Here is a 24,008-nt window from a genome sequence, read left to right as displayed (position 1 = left end):
AAAGTGTTCATTGAAAAAAAGCTTTCCAAGTAGACTGTATTCATATATAGCAGCTCTCTATATATGTATATAATGATATATATGTGTGTGTATATATATCATTAAACATTTCTTGTGTCTATAGGAAAGCTACTAACTTTTAAAAAATCTCAGCATATAAATAGCTATTAAGACAATTCATAAACTCACACTATTCAACTGCATCTCAAAACATCAAAAGAGTGACAGTTGCAAAAAATCTCCATGGAAATAACTGAAAACAGCAAAGGAAACAAAAATAACCCCTAAAATTGAAAGTATATACATACACACACAATTCATAATGTAAAGCAACTTGATAATGAGATAACTGCAGGACACTCTACAAACCATTAACCATTCAATTATACTTTCATTCTAGAGTAAAAACAAGAGTTTAAATCTCTTTGGTCCACACATTAGTACATTTAATGTATCCAAGTTATTTTCTCGTTAATTTTGGATTATGAATCGTGCTCCATATTACTTTACCATGATAACTTTCTTAAATCATAAAATAACCATATGTTAAAGTAAGTATTCCTTCTGTAGATCTGAAACAATTTCCACATGCTATTGGTAATTCCTCTAGAAGAATATGAATGCTTTACATTATTCACAGAATAGCCAAAGTAAAGGAAGAACACAATTCAAGTCTGGCAGAAAAGAAAAAATCAGATCGACTTGGAAAAGTTATGCCTATATTTAATTTGTAAAAACAACAGGAATATAAAGAACACATGAAAACAATTTCAGGCTTGTACATAATAAAAATAATCAATTTTAAGATTTACTTCAAAGATCCATGCATAGTTGCTTATTATTTTTTTTAAACGAATTTCCAAGCCAGTGTTAGTAAATCCCCTAAATTGCCTTCCATACTGGGAAAAGTACTGCCTCTCCAACTTCTCATTGATAAGTTGTGGATATATTCTGCGTCTGGCTAGAGAAAAAGTGGTACGGGTAACAAAGTTCTTAAATTTGAATGGAATATAACCAAGGCCTACCTTTACAGCAAATTGGATTAAACAGCAAGGCTACCAGGTTATTTTTTGATTATCCTTAACTTTAACATTCTCTGCAATGTCTCCTTTGAGTTAGCACATTATAACTGTATCTGGTGCCAAAAAAAATCTCATTAGGAGACCAGTTCAACCCTACTTCCTATACTGTTACAATTACGTATTGCCAGAACCTCTTAAAATGTTTTATATAAAGGGCATTTCCACTTTTAACATACACCCTCACAGATTCTTCTAGTAAACTTAAATCATAACTTCCTATCACAAATCAAGAACTGAATAACTGAAATGAATTACTCAAATACACGTTCAGTACTGTATTGATATGCTGAGACTGCCAAATTTTAAAATTACCTACTATATTTCCCAGTTTTCACTTAGCAAAATTATGATGTTGCCACATGTCCAAAGTAAAAGTTTATTACTCTTCCTGTATAACTTACTTGTTACTTATATCTACAAATGAGGTCTTTATTTCCAGAGCCTAATTTAGGCCACTCTCTAAAAACAGTTAATACTCCAGAATGAAAGACTGTTTATGTTTTGTCAAAAATCAAGATATATGCAACACGTAATATAATCCCACTGAGATACTAGTTATAAAGATGTTTTGTCCGTGAGATACAAGGCAAAAACTTTCTTTAGAAGGGTCAAAGAATGCAACATGCATTTCAGACTTTTTTCTTACAAAATTTTTAAGAAAATTTTCAAATTACATTTTTATGACACACAAACTACAATCAATGTGTATGACCCTTCAAGTTTCTGAATTTGTATAAACAGAATATGTATGCGTGAGGGAAGCTATTAAAAGGGTGTTAAGTTAGTGAAAAGTATGCACCCTATAGAGCTACTCTGAGTTCTTAAAACGGTTGAGCTAGTCTTCAGTTAAGAAGACTATCTTCCACATCAATTAAATAACAATAATACCTAAACATATTGAAGCCCTAAATCCCAGAAACGCGCAACATTAAAAACCAAATAATTTCTCTCATATTAAAGAATTCAGTATTTAGCACTCATACGGGATTTAGTGTTACGGAACAAAAATCTTAGTACATTACCTGAATTCATGTCAAATATGTTCACAGCACTCAGCTACATCTACGCTTGCAAATTGTCACATGATCAATGTTAACAAAAAGAAAAGAGTTTGGCACATATATCAATACCTCGAAACGTCCCTGTAACTTAACACAACACTGTTAGGAACGATGATTTCAACACCAATGTTAACCTGATAGGCAGCTAAACAAGGTGCTTTTTCTTGTAACTTTACATAGTGTCTTAATGCACCTTGCCTGAGACAGAGGCACATAAGGTGCAGTGCGGTAGTGCAATCACTTGAACACCAGAGGGCAATCTTTCCACACAGCTCAAGGTCTTCCTTATGCTTTGACCTGCTCAGTCCACATTCTTGCACAATTTCACTTCCACTTGTTAACAACGCCGTTTTCAGGGAATCTATACATCTGTTTCCTTATGTGAAGTAAGACATTCCCACAGAAACCTCAAAGTGTAGCGAGGATCCTTGAAAAGGAGATGATTAATGTCAGTACAGTCTGTCCAACGCCCCATACCAGCGCTTCCAAAGGGGCCATGTTCTTCCCAGCTACTCTGTAAATGCCCGCTACTGCTGCACCTAAAGAGAAACGGGAGAAAAATGAAGGGACAGTCACTCGTTTTATAACACACTGCATGCTGCACCTTAAGAGCTCTTTTCATTTCATCAAAACTTAAGTCATCGTATTTTTTCATTTTATCCACTTTCTATGAGAAACTTTCCCTGTGACTGGTGAAAGTTACACCTTACCATAATACACTTAGCCACTTATTTGAAAAACAGACTTTTCTATTGAACCAAAAGATATGTATTTATGGTATATGCTCCATACTTGATAATAAATACATTCATAAAAATAATTCATTATTGCAACCTCTCACCTGGGCATTCAATTAGCTATACCTCTGTAGCATTTTTGTAAACATACAACATAACATACTGATACTTACAAATGATAATGCAGAAAAATAACATAATTTAATGTAATTTCTAAATTAATATTTTAATATTAAAGGTATCTTTTTTGAATAATATGAATTCTTAAATGTCATGTAAAATATAATACCTGACTAATCCATCTCACAATTCTCACAATCTACCATATAAAATAGTTCATTGCTTTTTAAATAAACCATCCAACTCTAAGTTATCTGGAGACTAGTATCTTGATGTCTAATAAGAATAGAAAATGAACTTGACATCTATTCTAGTGAGGTTCCTATTCTAGTGAGGTTCCTTAGGTAACGTACACTTCCAAGAACGGGAGAATCTCAGCATATGAGGAACCTCAGTGCCCATCTGATTCAACATCTGATCTTCACAGACCATCCACAATGATGTGGTATCTAAGTGGCTAACTTTAAAAGCACATTTAGGAACCAAAAAGGAGGAACCATTTAAATTATAATACGCCATCTCACAGATGCAGATGGCCTGAAAACTATTTTTCTAGCAAAACTGTCTATATATCCTAAAATGGTTAGATAAAAGAACATAAGAAAAAGAAAAGAAGTTATCTGAAGATACTGAATTGACAATTACAATTAAGACTGAAACCTAGTCATGAAAATTCGAATATAATTTTTACTTGTCAACTTAGAAAAAAATTAGCTAAAGATTAATTCTTTGTACTTCACCCAAAATCTTCCAAATAAAAGTTATTGTATTGCTTTGTAAGAGATGTAAACAGGAAAAAAAAAATTATTAACCTAAGTCAAGGACTTTCATATACATGTTTTAAAATAAAAGGAAATTAAAATAGTGTACTTACCATATACTATGTATTTTGCTAGGAACTTTAAAAATATTTTCATATTTAAATATCATACCACCCCCTCAGTATTATAATCTAATTTAAAGATGAAAGAAACAGAGGTTCAGAGAGGTTCAGTTACTAGCCCCAGGAAATACAGCAAGTACAAGAGCTGGGATTTTTCAATCCAGGTTAGTATGGCTATAAATCCCAAAATCATTCTATCACTTCATATTTATACTAAGTGAAAATGAGAACAAAGAATTCAGAAAATGATAAAGTAGCTAATAAGCATCTCAAAACTCCTAGTAGCACCAACATTTACTTAATCAAACAATAAAATCACTTGTATAATTGGTCACATATCCAAATTGTAGAACTGGATGACATTCTTTAAAAATATTAAGTATCCTACAACTTTGTTATCAGAAATTATGTTAAAATAAATTAGAGTAATACTCTTTCTCTTTGGATGCATCCTAGATTTATGTGACTATCTTCCATTTTAAAAACCACCATTTGGCCTCCATCCCTCTGATACTGTTTTCAATCAGGATACACAAGAAGGGGAAAATCAAAGCAATTACTAGCTCAGGCTGCCACGAAATGGAAAACAAATGTATCAATTCAAACGTTACATGCTTACATAAGGTGAGGAGCATGGGTTCTGGAGCTAGACTCCTGGATTAAAATCCAAGCTCCACTACTTAGCAACTGTGTTACACTGGGCAATCACTTAGCCTCCCATGCCTTGCTTCCTCAACTGTAAAATGGGTGGGCATGAAGATTAAGAGATGACACTTGTCAAGTGCTTAAAATAGTGGATGATCCTAGTATGTACTCAACAAATTTTGGCTAGCAGTTGTCATAGTAGTAAAGGATAACGATAATTCCAATCAGTGATTCAGCATTCAATAAATGGTGTTGGAACGACTGGTAGCCATTTCAGAAAAATAAATTTAGGTCCCTGCTTCACACCATTCCCGAAATAAATTTCAGATGGATTAAATAACTAAATGTTAAAAACAAAAGTACATATCTAAACTTTAAAATGTAAGATAATTATATTTATGATCCTAGGAAAAGAGATCTTCTTAAGACCACAAAAAAATAGTAAAACCCATACAGGTTTCACATCAAGGAACAGACTGGAAAGTATTTGCTATATGCAAAACAAACTGATGATTAGTATTTAGAAGATAAACACACACATACACATGCATAAACACATAATCAATACAGCACTTTTGTAACCAAACAAAAACAAATGTCCACCATCAGTTGGAGATAAACTATATGAAGTCCACACCATGAACCCATCCAATTTCAAAAGGAAAATATAGATCTGTATGAACTGAAATAAAAATAACTTAGACATATCATCTATGTAACAAAGAAAATAAAACATAAAACAATACGTATTCTCTACTAGTACATACATACATATGTATGTGTGTATGTATGCATGTATGTATGTAAATATGTATGAGTGAATGTAATGCATCAACAAATATCTGGTGGATATATACCAAACTGAAAATAGGGCTTGCTTGTGAGAAAAGCACTAGTTTGAGAGTGTTGGTCAAAAGGGACTTTGCTTTATCTACAATGTTTTCAGTTTTATATAATGAATATAATCATATATTACTCACGTAATAAAATTTTTTAAATCTAACTTAACTTCTATACCTAACTTGCCTGAAATGTCCCTAAAATTCCAAGAAACTTTCATCTTAAATGTCAGGATATGAAAGATATTTCATTTTAAATGCCAGGATATCTTTCAATCCTATTTTTCAAACAAAAATATTGGTATATAATGAAAAAGTTAAATAAATTCTTGATTTAAAAAAGCAGGGCACAAATATATCATGGAATATAATAAGAAATAACTATATTCCTTGTATGCAGCTATAACTTATTCATTTTCACTGCCATACAGAATTCCAAGTATGAATATACCACAATTTATTTATCCATTCTGTGGCCAACAACATTACTTTGTTTTCAGTCCCTTACAATCACAAACGCTGCTCCTGTTCTTGTCCACGACCCCTAGCACACACATGCAATTAAGAGTTTCTCCATGATCCACGGGTAAAACCGGAATTGCTCAGCCCTGTGGTATGGGCCTTTTCCACTTGACTAGATAGTGCCAAATTATTTTTCCAAATTAGTTGTACCAATGTATATTTCAGTTACTCCATATCCTCAGAGGCAGGTGATATCCATTTTTTTTTTTTATTTTTTTGCCAATCTAGTGAGTAAGACATATTATCTATCTGATTAATTTATAAATCCTTGGCAATTAATGTGATTAAGTTTCTCTTCACATATAATTAACCATTAGGATTTCTACTTCTAGGAAATGCTTAAGTCCTTTATTCATTTTTCTACTGGGTTGTCTTTTTACTTAAGTCACAGGGTTTTTAAAAAATATATAGTCTAGATATTAATCTTTTGACAATTATATGAAGTTATATATTGTTTTAACAAGTATCCAGTTTGTTCTTTAGTTTTCACTCTCCTTAGGGTGTCTTGCTGAACAACAGCTAGCTGAAAGAATACATTAAGATCTTTATTTTCATGGTGATATGAGGCTATAATATATGCAGGCATTTAAAGAAGTGGGATAGGGTGCTTGAAATAAATAATACATGTGGATCTGCCACTATGAACAGTGGCCAACACAATCAATTAGACATAAGGGAAGATCCCAAATGAAGTGGAGAAAGCAATACTGCCAAGATGACTTGAAGGTGAGTAAAAGATACAAAACTACAAGGATGAAGAGGAATAGAAGAGTCAACAGTAGACAGAAAACACTGATACACAATATAAAAGTGCCTGCAAATGGGCATTCCAATAAAAAGTGATGTGATCTGCCCTGCGTATTTCCTGACAGAAAGCAAATGATAGCCTGTAGTCCTAGCGACTCAGGAGGCTGAGTTGGGAGGATCACTGGAGCTCCGAAGTTCAAGGGTACAGTGAGGTATGAGTGTGCCACCGCACTCCAGCCTGGGCAGCAGAGCCAGACCCTATCTCTAAAATGGAAAAAGAAAAAAAAAAAGCAAGCATATCATAAAGGTTAAGTGTGAAGAGACATAAAGAGCTATGGGTAGAAAAACAGAAAAAAAATAGAACAAGGATAAGGGAATAATTAGTTTTAATAATATGTTCATTCTATCCGTTTGCACAGTTAGATCGAGGTTGGCAAACTACAATCCACAAATCTGGCCCACCCACCTATTTTGTACAGCATGTAGGCTAAGAATAGTTTTCACATTTTTAAAGTGATTTTCTAAAATCCAGAGAATAACATTATATGATACATGAAAATTATATGAAATTCTGATTGTAGTATTCATCAATAATGTTTTCTTGAAATACAGCTGCACTCATTTCTGACATTGAATTATCTTTTGCATCCCAAGAACAGCAATTCCTAAGGTTCTGGTGTAGTCCTCATCTTGTTCAGCAACAAGATTCCACTGACCTCTGCAAATAAGCTGTGCACAGCTTTTATTCTATTTTCTGCAGTAACTTGGATCAAATATGAACTAGTTGTTCTTGAAAGTTTGGTAGAATTCTCCTGTAAACCCCTTTCGGCCTGGAGTTTTTTTGGAAGAAGGGTCTGTAATATTGCAATTGGCAAAAATAATTATTTTCCTATTCACATTTTCTCTATTTCCACTTATGTCAATTTTGACATTTTATATTTAGGTACAGCTGTTCATAAAACTATTTTATTATTATAATTCTCTATCTTCATTACTGAGATTTAGTTATTTCTTCTATTATGCTCTGTATTTTACTCTTCTGCCTTAATCCTTTTTTCTTAGTTTGCCAGCAGTCTATTCATCTTATCTCTCCAAAGAACCAGTTTTTTGTTAATCTTTCATAAACCTGACTTACAAAGCTTAATAGTATTTCTCCACACCAATAAAACTAAACAATGTAATCAAAAGATATCCATGCACAATAGCCGTAACAGGTGTTTAGGAATTAACTTAATAAAAAACATACAAACTTCCTATTGAGAAAAGCATTTTTAAACTCTAATAAGAGACATAAAAGATGATCTCAATAAATGGAGATACACTACATGTTCCTGGGTGATATAATATGCCAATTCTTCCCAAATTATCCTCTATATTCAGTTAAATCCTAATAAAAATCATTATCATACTTTTTGAGTGATCCATAGACACAGTCTAAAATTTATATGAAAGAATAAAGCTCCATCAATAGCTATAAACTTTGAGAAAGGAAAGCAACAAGAGGGACCTATTCCTGACAGATATTAAGATATACCACAAAACTACTGGGATAAAAAAAAGTGACCCTTCTATAAGAATAGACAAAAAAAAAAAAAAAACCAATGAATCAGAATAGAGTTCAGAGACAGATCCCTGTACTTTGAGAATGTAATATACAATAAAGGTGGCACTACAAATCATTAAGGAAATGATGATTTTTTTAAGTGTATGGTATGATAAAAACTGATTTACTATATGGCAGTGGGGGAAAAAACCACATAGAATCCTATCTAATACCTAAAACAAAGGTAGACTCTATATGGAGGATAAATTATGGCCTGAATGCCCGATGCCTTTTTTGTAAATGGAAATAAAGTTTTACTGAAACAGGCCATGTGCATTACTGAAACAGGCCATGTGCATTCATCTGCGTATGTCTATGGCTGCTTTTGCACTACCTTGGCAGAACTCAATAATGTGACAGAGACCAGTAGCCTGAGAAATCTAAAATATTTATTACTTGGCCCTTTACAAAAATGTTTGCCAATTCCTGCTACAGGCGAATTAAAGACCTTAATACAAAAGGAAAAACTGTAAAATTAATGGAAGAAAATATATCAGAATATCTTTTGGCACTGGTATGGAGGATAACTTCTTTAATAAAATCTTTATGAACCGTAAGGCAAAAACTCTTTAAGCTGATCACATCGAAATCAAGGATTTCTGCTCTGTAAATGATATCATGGATGAAGGTAACTGATAAAAGACTGAGATAAATTATTTGCAAAGTCCAAAACCAGAGGTCAATATCTCTAATATATAAAAATATCTGTAATTTAAAAAGGAAACAAGAATACCAAAAGAAAACCACAGAATATAAAGAAGTCATCTGTAGAGAAGAAAACCTAAATATATAATAAACATAGGAAGAGATGCTCAAACTCATTAATAATCTCAGAAATGCAAATTAAACCAACAATGAGAACTTACTTTACACCTTTAGACTGGCTAAAATTAAACAGCTAAAATTAGACATTATATAGAAACAAGTTTCTCCCAATTCTGGTATTAACTAAAAATACTATATGAAAAATCACTCTGGTTTCAAAATAAAATTTAAGAAGTAGCAAAATATAATGAACATGTAACTATATTCAGTCAGCAGCATCTTATTGAATATAGATATTTGGCAATCAATAACTAAACTGAAGATACAGCTATGAGTGCACTAGTATTCATAACTTGTATTAAGAAAATAAATATCACTACTCACATTGGCTAGTTTTCCTAACTCACCTGTTTGCAGGTCAGATAATTAGCCAGAAAAAAATTAAATGTTTTATTGCTAATACACACACAAATTTTTACTTGAAATTGTGTCAGACTTATATTTTTAAGGATTTAAAAATATAACACTGCAGTTTCTAAAATCACTGGCTTACTTTATTCTTGACTGAATTGCAAATGGGTTACATATACACACATATCATCAGAGATAAATGGAAGAATTCAATTTCTCATGCTCTCTTTAAAGTTTTACAGTAATATATGCAAATAAATACATATATATACACACGCACACCACTTAAACTTCCAAACAAGCTGCTCCTTCTTCCTTCTCCTCTGTTAATGGTTCCACAATTACAACAGTGGCCATGTCGAAAACTCCTGGCAGCCCCTTTCCTATCTCTTTGTGTGCCACCACAATTAATAACTAACTTAGATTTTTTGTCCTTTGTATAGTTCTCACATTAACTCCTTCCTTCCCAACCTATGGCCATCATTGTAGTTCAGAACCTGGCCTCAAGTATAGATTACAGTTAATGCCTCTTAATTCCTCTTCCTTCCTCTTTATTCTCTCTCCCTATCCCCTCTTCTTTATTTCCTTTCCTCCCTCTCTTCCTCTCTCACTCCTCCTATCCATCCAACCTATATGTTTTGAGTATAAATTATGCTCTAGGTACCGTTTTATTTTTCGGGATCGAGCAGTGATGAAGACAGACCAGGTCCCTGCTCTTTCAGGGTTTTCTCTTGCTTCTATACATTAATTCTGTATTCAACTATAAAACAAAATTTACCACTGAACTGCTTTGTCCCTTGCCAACTGCATTCAAAAATATCCATTTGTTTTCCATGACCTGCAGGATAAAAGCCCAAACTTCCCAGACAGCTTTCCAAGGCCCTCTGGAATCTGGCTCTGTTCTACCTTTCCTATGTGCTTTAGCTAAACCTGAGTACCTGTTTAAAACCCTGTCTATGACAAAGCATATGAGGTACCATTCATATCATCAAATTATAGGTTGAATGCAGAAACAACAAAAGCAATTATAAAAACTTAATACAAGATAACACAGAAAAAAACAGCAACTGAAGAATAAGAAAACAGACTCCTCCCCATTTCCCACAAGTATTTTATGGTTGCCTTATTAGTGCCTAGGACATACCCAGGGGCATGGGAGCAGGGCTCTCCTCTCAAGACAAAGGATGTCAATCACTCTGGAAAGGATAAAGAAGGGAATCCCTTGCATCATAAAGATAAGGTTGCCTTCTTATCTCTGAGGCAAGAATCAACTAGAAAGGAAGAAGAAACTGTCAGAGAGTCCCAAAACAGATTCAGTGGTGGCAGTGAGCTGACCCTAACATATGGGAATAGGCCAGATGTGAAGGGCAACAGACACTTGTACTCTGCACTGGCAGTCACAGAACCGACAGCAGCACAGAGTGGCACCCGGTTTCTGGCACAACCACACTAAGCAAGCAGATGTGGCACACTCCAGTCTCAACAGGGTGTACACCTAAGCTCTGCTCAACCAGCAGCTGTAGAAATTGTTACACTAGGTAAGTTGTCAGCAGTGGAGCAGGAGAGGAATGTCAGGTGACCATCAGGTGATGGTCCAGCAGTTGTCACACTAAAATAATTGGTCACAGGCACCAGGGAAAGGCAATTTTCCAAAGGATAAAAACACTTGAAACTGGTAACCAGTAGCTTCCAATGAAACCTCAGGAAATGGGTAAATGGGCTCGAGCATGTGCATTAAGACAAAATGGTAGAGTATGAGCCTCGGGGGCATTCCACTGGAAAAGGGAAGAAAGCCTCAGATGAGCATGAATACAACTTCTTAAACACACTGCGCATGCTCGCCTCCCAAGTGTAAGGAGGGCACCGCACATGCGGGTGGCTCACCCTAAAGGAAGAACGAAGGAAAAGGGGTGCAAGACACTGGAAATGGGCCAGCAAGTCATAGGACCAAGGTTAAATGGGACACTTGACCTCCAAAGTGCCCGCCTGGGTCTCTTCCAAGTGTACGTTCCTTTCTTTCCTGCTCTAAAGCTTTGAAATTCCACTCCTGCTCTGAAACTTGCCTCGGTCTCTTTTTCTGTCTTACACCCCTCAGTCAAATTATTTCTTCTGAGGAGGCAAGAACTGAGGCTGCTGCAGACCTGTCTGGATTTGCTACTGGTAACTTGGATACCTTCTGCTGATAACAAAACCATAACTAATTCTTTGAAGTCAGGCTGGAGTTTGGGCCTAAGTACAGTGTTAAGCAGAGAAGGCCAGAGGGGATGAACCTGAAAACTTGTCTGAAAAAGCTCATGAGGCAGCACAGCAGGGAACCTGCAAAGCACTAGAGGACACTCTAGCACAGCTTATTTCTAGTAGGCCATAATAATGTGTGCATAAGAAGAAAGTGCAATTTTGTTGTGTAGTCACAGGCAGATGACAGTAAGGACCTCAGGGCTATACTTCTGCTTACGATAATTATCACTGACATATTTTCATGCCTTTCCTTTTTCCTAGAAAGTGAGCAACTTTAAAGCAGAAACTATAATGACTGTGAATTTTCCCACTGAACTGCCTTGCCTCTTGCCAACTGTTATGAATTTTTCTGTTTCCCACAAAACCTTGTAAAAGGGCTCTTCACATTGCAGAATTACAACTATCTGTTCAGTGAATAAATCAGCTCATCTTTATCTTCTAGGTGGAGTGTGTTAAGTGTTGACAAATAATCTACATAAAATATCTCACTAATGTTACATGTATAGTAAGAATGCAGCTACCAAGATGGTAAGTGCATACAAACTTACATCCTCAGACAAAACAAAATCAACTTACTGGTAATCATCGCTCCAGTTACAGAAGCCAGAAATCCAGCGCTGACTGCAATGACCGAGATGACTCTTCCCTGCCTATGCCTCTGCAGCATCACAAACATCAACACTCCTGCAGCGCCGTGGACAAACAGGGAAGAGAAGAGAGCCCAGAGGAAGACCCAGTACCACATCTCTGAAAGGAAAAGCAAAGTGTTAATCATCTGTCGACACACAACTTAGAAAATTCAGTCTAACAAATAGTGAGCGCCTATGGTTTGGGAGGTTACATGACATGATACATAGAAAAATGCCTCACACCGTGCCTGACACAAGCAGCACGGAATACATTAGAAGGTTTACCATCATTGCTGACGCCTGATGGGGAAATATTCCTCCTATGGCTTCAAAAGGTTAATACTATAGTCTAATTTTTTCTAAATGTCCCTATTATATAGCTACCATCCATCAATTTCATATTAAACCTCTGATATATGTGTAAACTTCTTAGGATAAATTATAAAAGCTAATTCCTATTTGAAATAGAATCTTTTATTTTCTACCCTAAATAACAGTGTTAAGAATGTTTTTAACTCCCTTCTAATTCTAATTCAAATCATTCCAGAAATCAGTCAATTATTTTTACCTTTTATTTTTAAGAATTTCAGGCATTTTCTCCTTGTGGCCCTGACCTTGGTATACTAAAAAATCAGTCAGATTTAAAAAAAAAATCATTTGCCTCTAGTCATCTTAGTGTTCCTTACCAAGAACTTTTCAAGCTCCAATATTATCTCCCCAGTGTGACCTCAATCGACTGTTCACTGACATCTCGGCTTAGAGACAGTGGACGAGCGCACTTTTCATTCGCTCTCCCACACTCATTCCCTTTCCTTCTGGCCACCTGACTGCCTGCCAGTCACTCCATATAGTTTCCACAGATGTCCCTGCACTGACTCCTTCTCCCTGACCATACTGTAGTGAGGTATGAAAGAAAGGCAAGGGATCCAAGCTGGGCCAATCGTCCCCTTCCCCTGGGACTTCTGGATTGGGGTCAACTGAGCGTCCTTGCTCTTTGGGTAGCTAAAGCTGAAAGGCTCAAAATTCGTGAAGTTACTTCATCATCGCAGGATGAAAGCCACAGTACAAAAAGAAAAAGATTCATCAAAGACAAGAGAGAATCAAGTCCCCTAATGAGTTATTTCTAAGGCCCTGACACATTACCATCCTTAGATTCAATGTCACATCCCAGTTCCCTTGTAATAAAATCCCTCTTTTTACTTAAACTGTTCAGGTAAGGATTCTCTCACTGATACCTGAAAGAGCTGACTCTAAAATATTTAGATGTTACCTTGAGGGTCATCCTTGATATGCAAAAACATTCCATAACACAAAGTATCTCATCTGTGATTTGGGCTAGGTAGTCACTATCAATTGTAAAGAAAAGTCAGTAAAATAGTCATTAATAGAATTAAAATGGATGAATCAAAACCTATGTATCTAAATATCGTTAAATATGGATATACACTGTTGGTAGGAATGTAAAATGATACAGCTGCTGTGGAAAATAGTATGGAGGCTCCTCAAGAAGTTAAAAACAAAACTACCATATGATCCAACAATTCCACTTTCTGGGTATATACCCAAAAGAACTAAAAGCAGAATCTCAAAGAGATATTGGCACACCCATGTTTATCAGTATTATTCACAATAGCCAAGAGGTGACAGCAACTCAAGAGTCCCTGAATGGATAAACAAAACACAGTACACATACAATGGAAAAATTACTGAGTTTTAAAAGGGAAGGAAGGAAATCCTGTCACATGCTACAACATGAATGAACCTTGAGGACATTATGCTAAGTGAAATAAACCATCACAAATGAATACCATATGATTTTTTTTTTTTTTTTTGAGGCAGAGTCTTGCTCCATCACCCAGGCTGGAGTGCGGTGGCGTGACCATAGCTCACTGCAGCTTCCATCTCCTGGGATCAAGTGATCCTCCCGCCTCAGTCTTCCCAGTAGCTACAACTACACATGTGGGCCATAAAAATATTTTTTGTACAGACAGGATGTGCCCGTGTTGCCCAGACTGATCTAGAACTCCTGGCCTCAAGTAATTCTCCTGCCTCAGCCTCGCAAAGTGCTGGGATTACAGGCGAGAACCACCACACCTGGCCTCAAGTTGTAACCTTTAAAATCAACCAGTAACCATAACCAGTGAAGTGGCTTTCTACTGGTGTCTAAATGGGAGTCGTTTCTGGGACTGTGCCTTTAACTTGTGGGACTGGATGCTAACACCACCAGGTAGATGTCAGAACTAAATTGAACTGTAGGACACTCAGTTGGTATCCTAAATTGCTTGGTGTGGGAAAAAAAAACCGCACATCACTTGTCACAGAAGTGATCTGTGTGAGGGTGGAGAAAACAGTGAGTGCCTTTTTTTGGGGTGGAGGGGGCCTGCAATAGAGTGATCTCAGCTCACTGCAACCTCCACCTCCTGGGTTCAAGCGATTCTCCTGCCTCAGCCTCCCAAGTAGCTGGGATTACAGGTGCCCGTCACCATGCCTGGCTAATTTTTGTATTTTTAGTAGAGAGAGGGTTTCACCATGTTAGCCAGGCTGGTCTCGAACTCCTGACCTCAGGTGATTCACGCGCCTCAGCCTCCCAAAGTGCCAGGATTACAGGTGTGAGCCACCACGACCAGCCAACAGTGAGTGTGTTTCATCAGATATGTTTTTACCAATTTTTTTAAAAAGGTAAAAAATTTAAAAGCATGGATATAAATTTGAAAAATAATTAGGTCAAGACCACAAATGACTAAGAATTTTAAAACAAAACAAAAACTCCTTAAAAAGGAAGGAGGGTATGGTTATTAAAAAGCAACTGAGCGATCTCTGTGGTAATGGATTTCTTCTTTGACTACAGTGGTGGATATACATGTAAGTGATACAATTGTATAGAACTAAATACATATAGAGAAGAGTACAAGTGTACATGAAATACTAGCAAAACCTGGATAAGGTTGGTGGATTGCATCAATGTCAATATCCTGGTTGATATATTATACTGTGGATTTCTGAGATGTTCCTATTGGGCAAACTGGATAAAGAGTACATAAGCTCTCTACGTGTTGGTTCTTACAACTGCGATTCTTACAATCTCAAAATAAAAAGTTTAATTTTAAAAAACGAAAGAGGGAATAGAAAGATTTTTTTAAAAATCAGCTTTACCCTGCCAAATTCTTAAGAATTGGCACATAGAATGGACTCAGGCAATTTGAAATTATTTCAAAGAAGAGACATCTGATATATTTTACAGTGTGTGTTAAGCTACCATGCATGCTTCTCAATGGCATAAGAGATAGAAGCTAGTGATTACAGATAAATAGACAGTGTTTGCCTTTTAGAGGCTTTTCTCTTCCAGCATTCAGGCAAACAGTATTTCAGACCATCACTCTCAAACACATGGCTTCAATTTATAATAAATACATTAAAATTTAAAAACCCCAACTTGCTCAGAAGATATTTGCATATTGAAAGATACAGTTTTCCTAAGTGAACCTAATAAAGTAAAAATATAAGGGAGTATAATATGGGGGTGTATATTTTCATCAAGGGAGCTCTTTTCTCAATTTACCCTGAGACAAGGAAAGGCTCTGCAACAACCACAGACTCTTCAGTACAAAAGTCAACAATCCACCTTGTACCTCGAGCCCATTTAAAAAGTTCTTATAATACAATTAGAGGAAATAATTTATTGACTATATTTAACACTATGAACAGGAGATTATCTGACATTATAAAAAAAGTAGTGTTGTTTGACTACTGAATATGTAGCTATGATCTCAACAATAAATCTACCTAATAGAAGGCAAAGTAAAATTTCAGTTTAATGTTTTATAAAAACCAAAGGCATAAAAATAATCATAAAATTAAAACAGAATCTTAAATGGTCCTCCAATGACCAGTCCAGGATTATTCCTTCATCAGACTCAACATCAACAAAGTACCCTAATGTCAGATTTACTTTTACATTTCTTTCTCTTTTAAAAAATCATACTCTTTATGATGGAAAAAATGGACTACCTTGAGAATATTTACAGTTATGTTAGGTTTTGTGTTATTACTATTATTTTGAATTACCTGACAGATCAACATAACCTCCTGAGTGAACAGGGCCTCTAAAGATTTTGATCAACTCTGGATAAGCAAGACTGTCGAAAGCCCAATCACTATTGGCAAATACATGAAACCTACTGGATTAGTTCAGGTGAAGAGAACTGCAGGATCCTAAGGACTAGAGCAAAAGCAGATGCCTAAGATCCTGGGAAGAAGAACACCTAGTAAAAAGACAGGAGTGGACTATCACAGCCTTTCCTTAAACTGTCTATGCTAAAGTGAACACCCAGAGGCTCACAGTTTTCTCTCTCCACCCGTACCCCACCTCATCCAAGCTTCTAGCAAATGGGTGACAATGAGCGGAGGAAGCCAGAGAGACTCTGCTAGTGCTGAAAAAAACACAAAACAAACATTTAAAAAATGTAATACACAAAACAACAGAAACGTTGAAGCATCCCATGCCTACAATCACCATGATTCTCTGGAAGGGAATATCCCTTCTTTCTGAACATATCTCAGAAATTCCTTTTGTAACAATTCCCCACTCAAGACTATCTACAATCCTCACCTTAGACTAATTTTGTCTGGATTGTTGCAGTGCGTTACCTTTTGGTGGGGTGAAAGGCAGCAGAGTTATGATCTGTTCCAGCCTCCAAACAATACTAGAAATAGCTCTGCTCCCAATCTGTAACTTTCATCAGCTCTGGTTGCCAAGCCACTAAAAAATTATCTTCTGTGCTTTTGTTTTTAATCCTTCAACAACATTATTTATGAGAAATGAATTTCTCTAGATGTCTAAAAAATACTGAGTAAAAACAAGTTAAAGAATGGTACGTATTGTATAATCCTATTTGTTTAAAAAAGTACATTTTCATATCTGTACAGAAAACGTATAATCAAATGGAAGAATACCTAACAATGGCTATCTTTTAGAGATAAGATATGAGATGAACGATACTATTTTATACATTATTTACTATTTTAAACAACCAGTCTGAAATATTTTACACACATTTTTACTGCAAATATAATATTTTTAGAAATTAGCTTTTCATATATATATTTTTTTTTTAAAGAGATAGCAGTCTTGCTGTGTTGCCCAGGCTGAACTCAAACTCCTGGGCTCGAATGATTCTCCTGTCTCAGTCTCCTGAGTAGCTGGTACTACAGGCATGTACAACCATGCCTGGCTCTCATTCTATTCTTATCAAAGGAGAAGATGCTCTACTACACTAATAACCATTAGTTATCTACTACACTAATAACCATTAGTGTAGTAGAGCATCTAATACACTTGGGCTGCTCATGAGAACGACTGCATACTGGGTATGCAGTAGAGACAGAAATCACTACTCTAGGATAAAGTTACATAAGAGGTATTTTTTTAAAACTCCAAAAGTCATTAAAACAACAAAACCTATCTCATGAGACTAATTATTTTTTTAATCCTCAAAAATACAGAGAATCCAACTTCTCTACTAAAAGTCATTAGCAAGTCAATACTGAACACTTACTGTATACTAAACATTCTAGAAATCAAGCTGAAAATACCATTTATATATCTCATATATATTATTTCTTTATACCACAACTTTCTTTATAGAAATGCTCCATATTATATATTTAAATAATCTGTGTCCAAATTGGGTTATTTCAAGCTTTTTGTTATACCAGCAAATCCAGTGTAGAACTTGCTCCCATTTTCTAACAGCAATGACTTCTGAATCTGGGGACACGTCCCACATAGGGGATTAGACTCTCAGAGAGATGATACATTTACAATTTGAAAAAGTGTAATATAGATGAAGGGGTGGCAACATATAGCCCATGAGCCACATCTAGCCTACCACCTGACTCTGCACAGTCTTTGAGAACGGTTTTTAGATTTGAAATGATTTTTTAAAATCAAGAAGCTGGGCACAGTAGCTCACTCCTGTAATCCCAGCAGTTTGAGAGACTGAGGCAGGAGGGCTGCTTGAGCCCAGGAGTTCAAGACCAGCATGAGGCCCTATCTCTACAAAAAAATAAAAAAATTAGCCAGGCATGATGGTGCGCTCCTGTGGTCCTCACTACTCAGGAGGCTGAGACGGGAGAATCACTTGAGCCCAGGAGGTCAAGGCTGCAGCAGTGACCCATGAGCATACTACCACACCACAGCTGGGTGACAGAGTGAAACCCCATCTCAAAAAAAATATATATATATATAGAGAACAATAATTTGTGACATGTAAAAATCAGAGGAAACTCAAATTTCAGTGTTCATAAAGTTTTATTGGAACAGACACACTCATTCATAGTAGTCTATGACTACTTTCAAGCTACAATGGCAGAGCTGAGTAATTGTGACAGAGACTATATGGCCCATGAAGCCAAAAATATTAATATTTACTACATTTTCTATTTAAGTAAAATAAAATACTACTGCTAAAAGCAGAATACTGCATTTACAGAAAAAGTTTGCTGACTCCTGGGCTGGGCTTGGCTGTCCCATCCCCCATTGAAAATTACAGTCAAGGTGGTTTCATATATTAGGAAGAGTTGGCACTTTGAGTGTTCAATTAATGATATTTCAATTACATATGTTCTAATTCTTCAGTTTCTACAGAGTACAGTATGCAGGTTATGCTATGGGGTACATAGCCCTGTGCAAGGATGTGGGTTGTCAAGAAAGGTCCCAAGAAGAGTCATCATCACACATGAATTTTTAAAAAATTAACAAGATTTAAACAAATTAGATAATCACGTTGAAGGTGCAGTAAGAGTGGGGAGTGGGAGGTGGGACTTGGCTGTGTGCTGGAGTCCCCTGGGAGAGCCTAAAATAAATGATGCCTTGATACCACTGGCAGACATTCTGATTTAATTGGTTTAGGATGTAGCTTGGGCACTGGAATTTTTGAAAGTTTCCCAATTTTAAACGTTTCTTATGCTCCTGTATAGCCAAGAATGAGAAACCACTGCTCTAAAACACAATGTTCAAATCATGAAATTGTATATAATAGAGAATATGAAATTGCAAGAACTCTGGGTTTGACTAAAATCAAAAAATATGGAAAGATGAGGCTGTAAATTACAGTGGTATGAATTTCTCTAGATGTCTAAAAAACACTGAGTAAAAACAAGTCAAAATTACTCTGGCTAGAGCCAGTAATTTTGGCGAAGAAAGAGGAGAGGCTTATAGACCATACAGAATGAAGAATTTTGGTGAAAACTGAAGACCATGAGGACCCAATAAAGGCTTTAAATAAAGAAGTTATAGAATCATATCTCCTTTTAAAAAGATGACTCTGGTAGATATGGAAAAGTGGGACTGGATGGAGATGAGAGACTATAAGAATATTTCAAGAGTACAAAGAGATTAGCCAGGTGTGGTGGCAGAAGCCCATAGTCCCAGCTACTCAAGCAGGAGGATTGCTTGAGCCCAGCAGTTTGAGGCTGCAGTGAGCTATGATCGTGCCACTGCACTCCAGCCTGGGCAATGGAGAGAGACCCTGTCACTATTAAAAAAAAAAGTAATGATAATAAATGAGTAAATAATAACAATTTTAAAGAGTACAAAGATAAATTAAGGCCTGGATTTCTGTACTGGACTTGGGATTGAAAATAATTTGAGAAATATTTAGAACTTGCAGATGGCCTGGATGATAGAGATGAGGGAGGTGTGATGTCTGGCCTCCCAGATTTCTTGTGTGAACACCTGGATAAATGATAATTCCATTAGGTTTGGGAGTATAAAAACGTACGTTTAGTCCATCTACCAAACAGTTCAAACGTTGGTGAGAAGCAAGCAGTAAAGAAACTTAAAGTAGGAAAATAACAAGTACAAAAATGTGAAGATTACCTGCACAATTACATTACTGACCATGTTCTAAAAATATCTAAATTTCTTTTTAAAATTATTTTATTTTTTTAATTTCTGGGGTACATATGCAGGATGTGCATGTTTGTTACATAGGTAAACGTGTGCCATGGTGGTTTGCTATACCTAACAACCCATCACCTAGGTATTAAGCCCAGCATGCATTAATTTCAGGTTTGTAGTGTCCCTGATTTTTTCTTAAATCCATGATTTTGTTGAATTTAAAATCTATGATTACTAAAACAGTTCAGTTATTCTATTTAAATTTTAATATAAAAAGTTGCAAAAAAGTCACTCCCATCCAATGAGAAAAAGATAAAATTATAAAATCATAACTTTTCCTTAGCTCATTAGTGAGGTGAGGATGCAAAAGAGTGGGGGACACGTGTTACCTGGTAAAGCACAAGAGCAGGCAGTGGGCAACATACAAGTGTGTAAGAAGAAATCTGCTACAATTTTTACAGATTGTTAAAGACCAAGCATGGGTTAACATACCAGCCTTGAGTTAATGACACAAGTGACACACACAAATGCACACTCGCTTGCAAGTGCTTTTCCACAGGTCTCTACTGGGTGCTCCCTGGAAAGACTGGATCAGAGGCCGGGACTGGAGAGAGCCACCACTGGCAGTGTAGGCCTGCGGGAGGTGACACTGGCTGCTGGGGAAACAGAAATCTTGCTTCTTGCGACCCTTCTCTTATTCAAGGCAAAAGTCTTAGCCATTAGGGGAGGGCAGCAAATCCTGTCACCCTAAAGGGACAGGCAAAGCTATAACAGAACTCCAGTTCAGGGAAGGGGAGAAGAATAAAACCTCTATTCCTGGGGGAAAAGCAGAAAACCATCCAGGATCCAGGACCCAATTCCAAGCAGAGGTCTGTTACTGCTGATGGAAGAACGGGAAACTCCTGCCTAAGAACAATCACGAATGTAAGAAGAGTTTGGCCACCATGGTTCAGAAAGGCAGGAATGCTGACAAAGCTCCCCACTTCCTGAGATCCCCATACACAGAGCATGCCTAACACAAAAACAGGACAGCTCCCCTCAGGAGCCCAGCAGCAAGTAACAAGCATCAGCATTCCACCACTGGGGGAGGCCCCTTCTGAGGCACAGTTGTGAACAAATGGCTAAAAGCTACAATGGAGCATGGCCACCGAGAATAACCCTGCAGTACAGAGCTCCCACCCTAAACACAAGGCAACAACAGCAACCTTCAGAGAATGTGAAGCGTGCGGTGCGCTGAAGGTAACCACAACCACTAAATTCAAATTCGGCTCAACTCTTAAGTAGATTAAATCAACTGTCACACTACTGGTCTAACAGAAGCAACAGACCATCTCCAGACATAAACACTATGTACCTCAGTCTTTAGTGAGATTTTTCAATTAAAAAATTATAAGAAGCACTCAAAAACAGGAAAAACAACTCACTGTTGAGAGATAAAGCAATCTATAGAACCAGAGTCAGAGATGGCCCAGTTTGTAGAATAACCAGACATGGACTTTATAATAATTATTGTTAATACGTTAACGTCTCTAGGGGAAGAAGCACACAACACACAGGAACAGATGGGGAATCTCAGTAGAGATGGAAATTCTAAGAGCCAAATGAAAATGCCAGAAGTTTAGAGAAAAAGATATGGAACAATTTCAAATGGTTTAACATATATGTAATTGGGGTCCAGAATAAGAAAGAGACAATGGAGAAGAAAAGACACCTGAAGGGAAAGTGGCTAAAAATTTTCCAAAAATAATAAAAGTCATCAAACCACAAATCCAAGACTCTCACAGAATCCTAAGCAAGATAAATACCTCCCACTTCCAAGAACCAAAAAACAACAAAACAAAAATAAACCACACATACACCTAGACACATCATAGTGAAATGAGTGAAAACCAAAGATAAAGGGAAAATACTGAGGGTAGTCAGAGGTTAAAAGACATATTACAAACGGTGGAACAAATATAAAAAGTAAAGGAAACTTCTCGTCAGAAACTTCTGAGCCAGAAGACAATAGAGTGACATCTTTAAAATATTGAAAGGGGAAAAAAAACTATAAAGCCAGAAATGTATATCCAACAGAAATGTCTTTCAAAACTAAAGGTGAAATGAACATTTATTTGTCAGAAAGAGAAAAGCTCGGAGAATCAACTGTCAGAAGATCTATGCTACAAAATATATTGAAGGAAGCTCCTTAGACAGGATTATGATACCAGATGCAAACTTTACACCAAGAAATAATCAACAAAGAAGGCTAAAATGAAGGTAAACATAAAAGACATTTTCTTCTTATTTTTAATCTAACGTTTCAACCAGATTTAAAAATAAATTGTATTTATCAACTGCAACCACATTTAATACATAAGGTAAAGCTACTGGAGATATTTAATAGTTTTCTACTTTTGCCTCTTGAGAGCAGAAATACTAGCTTTTAAACTTAATTATGACACCTTCACAAGAGCTGCTTTAACATAGTGCCCATCTTAAAATTCATGGCGATACTGTTTATTACCCACTTAAACTAAAATACCCTTTTGCTTGCTAATTATATAATTTCAAACTGTAAATAACAATAGCCATAATTAAATAGAAGACGATCCTTAGAAAAACAGGTTTTTAACTAAAACCAATCAAAATATCATTTGCTTTAAAGAAATCAGGTTAAAGCTATTTAAAATAGTTCAAAAATTGCTCTATATTTAAGCCACAGCACTATCTTCCTAAAAGATGCCATTCAATTTGTTCTTCCCCATAACTGATTAACTGAATAATTAATCAATTATAATTCCAGTGATTTTTACTCAGATAAAAAGTGTCAAAATCTGAAGCTAGTATGAAATTATAACAGTAACTATACAATGGTTTTAATTGTTATTGTGTGCCCTCAAGCATCTTAAATTATATGTATCATACAAAAAAATATTTTTTTTGATTCATGGTTTTTTGAATCACTGACCTAAAAAATCTTCTCAATGAAGAATAAAATGTTTTACAATCTCATGATATAATATTTCCATGGGATATTTATACTAAGTACTGAACATTAAACTTTTTACACCGATGAGCATAACTTGTAATGAAATTCTCAATATAATACATTCCTGAAACTAAATATAAATAGGTGACCAAATGAATGACAGATCAGGAAATACAAGCATAACCAGGAAAACTGCAAATAATGCAAAGTAAAGTCACAGTAATCACACCTTAAATATCATTCTGACTAATTGTAAGGAAGTAATTATGCTGTACTGGGATTAAAAGAGAGAGAGAGAGAATTTCATAACTGGAAGGAATCTTTAAATATTGAATCAAGTTTCCTAAACCATATTTCAAGAAGGCCTAAGTCTAAGAGGTCAGAGGTGTTCAGAGAGCAAAGATTTTCTTGGTTCTAAACCTTACCCTACAAATAAGTATATTAAAAGTCTGAAGAAGTCCCACTTGAAAAAGAAAGTTGCTTAACTTGAAAGATTAAAGAAACAAGTTTAAGTACAAATGCATACATTTTTCTTAACTCCTAGTAAAACTTCTAAACTTTTTTTCTTAACTCATAACATTTCTAGATCAGCTCTCCTTTAATCAATATGAAAACTGTTTACATTAGATAGTATTATAAGTGAGGAAACAGGCCTGGGAAATACATGACTTTCAAGGATTCTATTACTTCTTTAAAATCTTTATTTTTAGGAAAAAAAAAAAAATAGCGGAACTCCAATTACCCAAGAAGGGAGGTGGAAATTCCAATAGCTGCTCACCTAACATTTTTACATCAACATTTTTAACGTTTGATTCTCCCATATACTTCAGATTTAATATAACTAAAATGTTTAGA

The 24,008-nt window shown here is 35.8% G+C and overlaps 1 protein-coding gene across 1 annotated transcript in view; it reads right to left on the bottom strand.

The window, feature by feature from the left end:
* Positions 1 to 1,080: 1,080 nt before the first annotated feature.
* TMEM170B (transmembrane protein 170B) overlaps positions 1,081 to 24,008 on the bottom strand; it is a 36,780-nt gene continuing 13,852 nt past the window's right edge. The window contains exons 2-3 of the mRNA XM_050789610.1: positions 12,230 to 12,400; positions 1,081 to 2,682 (exon numbers count right to left, since the gene is read on the bottom strand). Coding sequence (XP_050645567.1) covers positions 2,552 to 2,682; positions 12,230 to 12,400 — 302 coding nt within the window. The 3' untranslated portion in view covers positions 1,081 to 2,551. The remainder of the gene's footprint in view (positions 2,683 to 12,229; positions 12,401 to 24,008) is intronic.

This window comes from Macaca thibetana, chromosome 4, assembly GCF_024542745.1.
Source record: "Macaca thibetana thibetana isolate TM-01 chromosome 4, ASM2454274v1, whole genome shotgun sequence".
Taxonomy (NCBI): domain Eukaryota; kingdom Metazoa; phylum Chordata; class Mammalia; order Primates; family Cercopithecidae; genus Macaca; species Macaca thibetana.
This window is presented reverse-complemented; position numbering and strand designations above follow the sequence as displayed.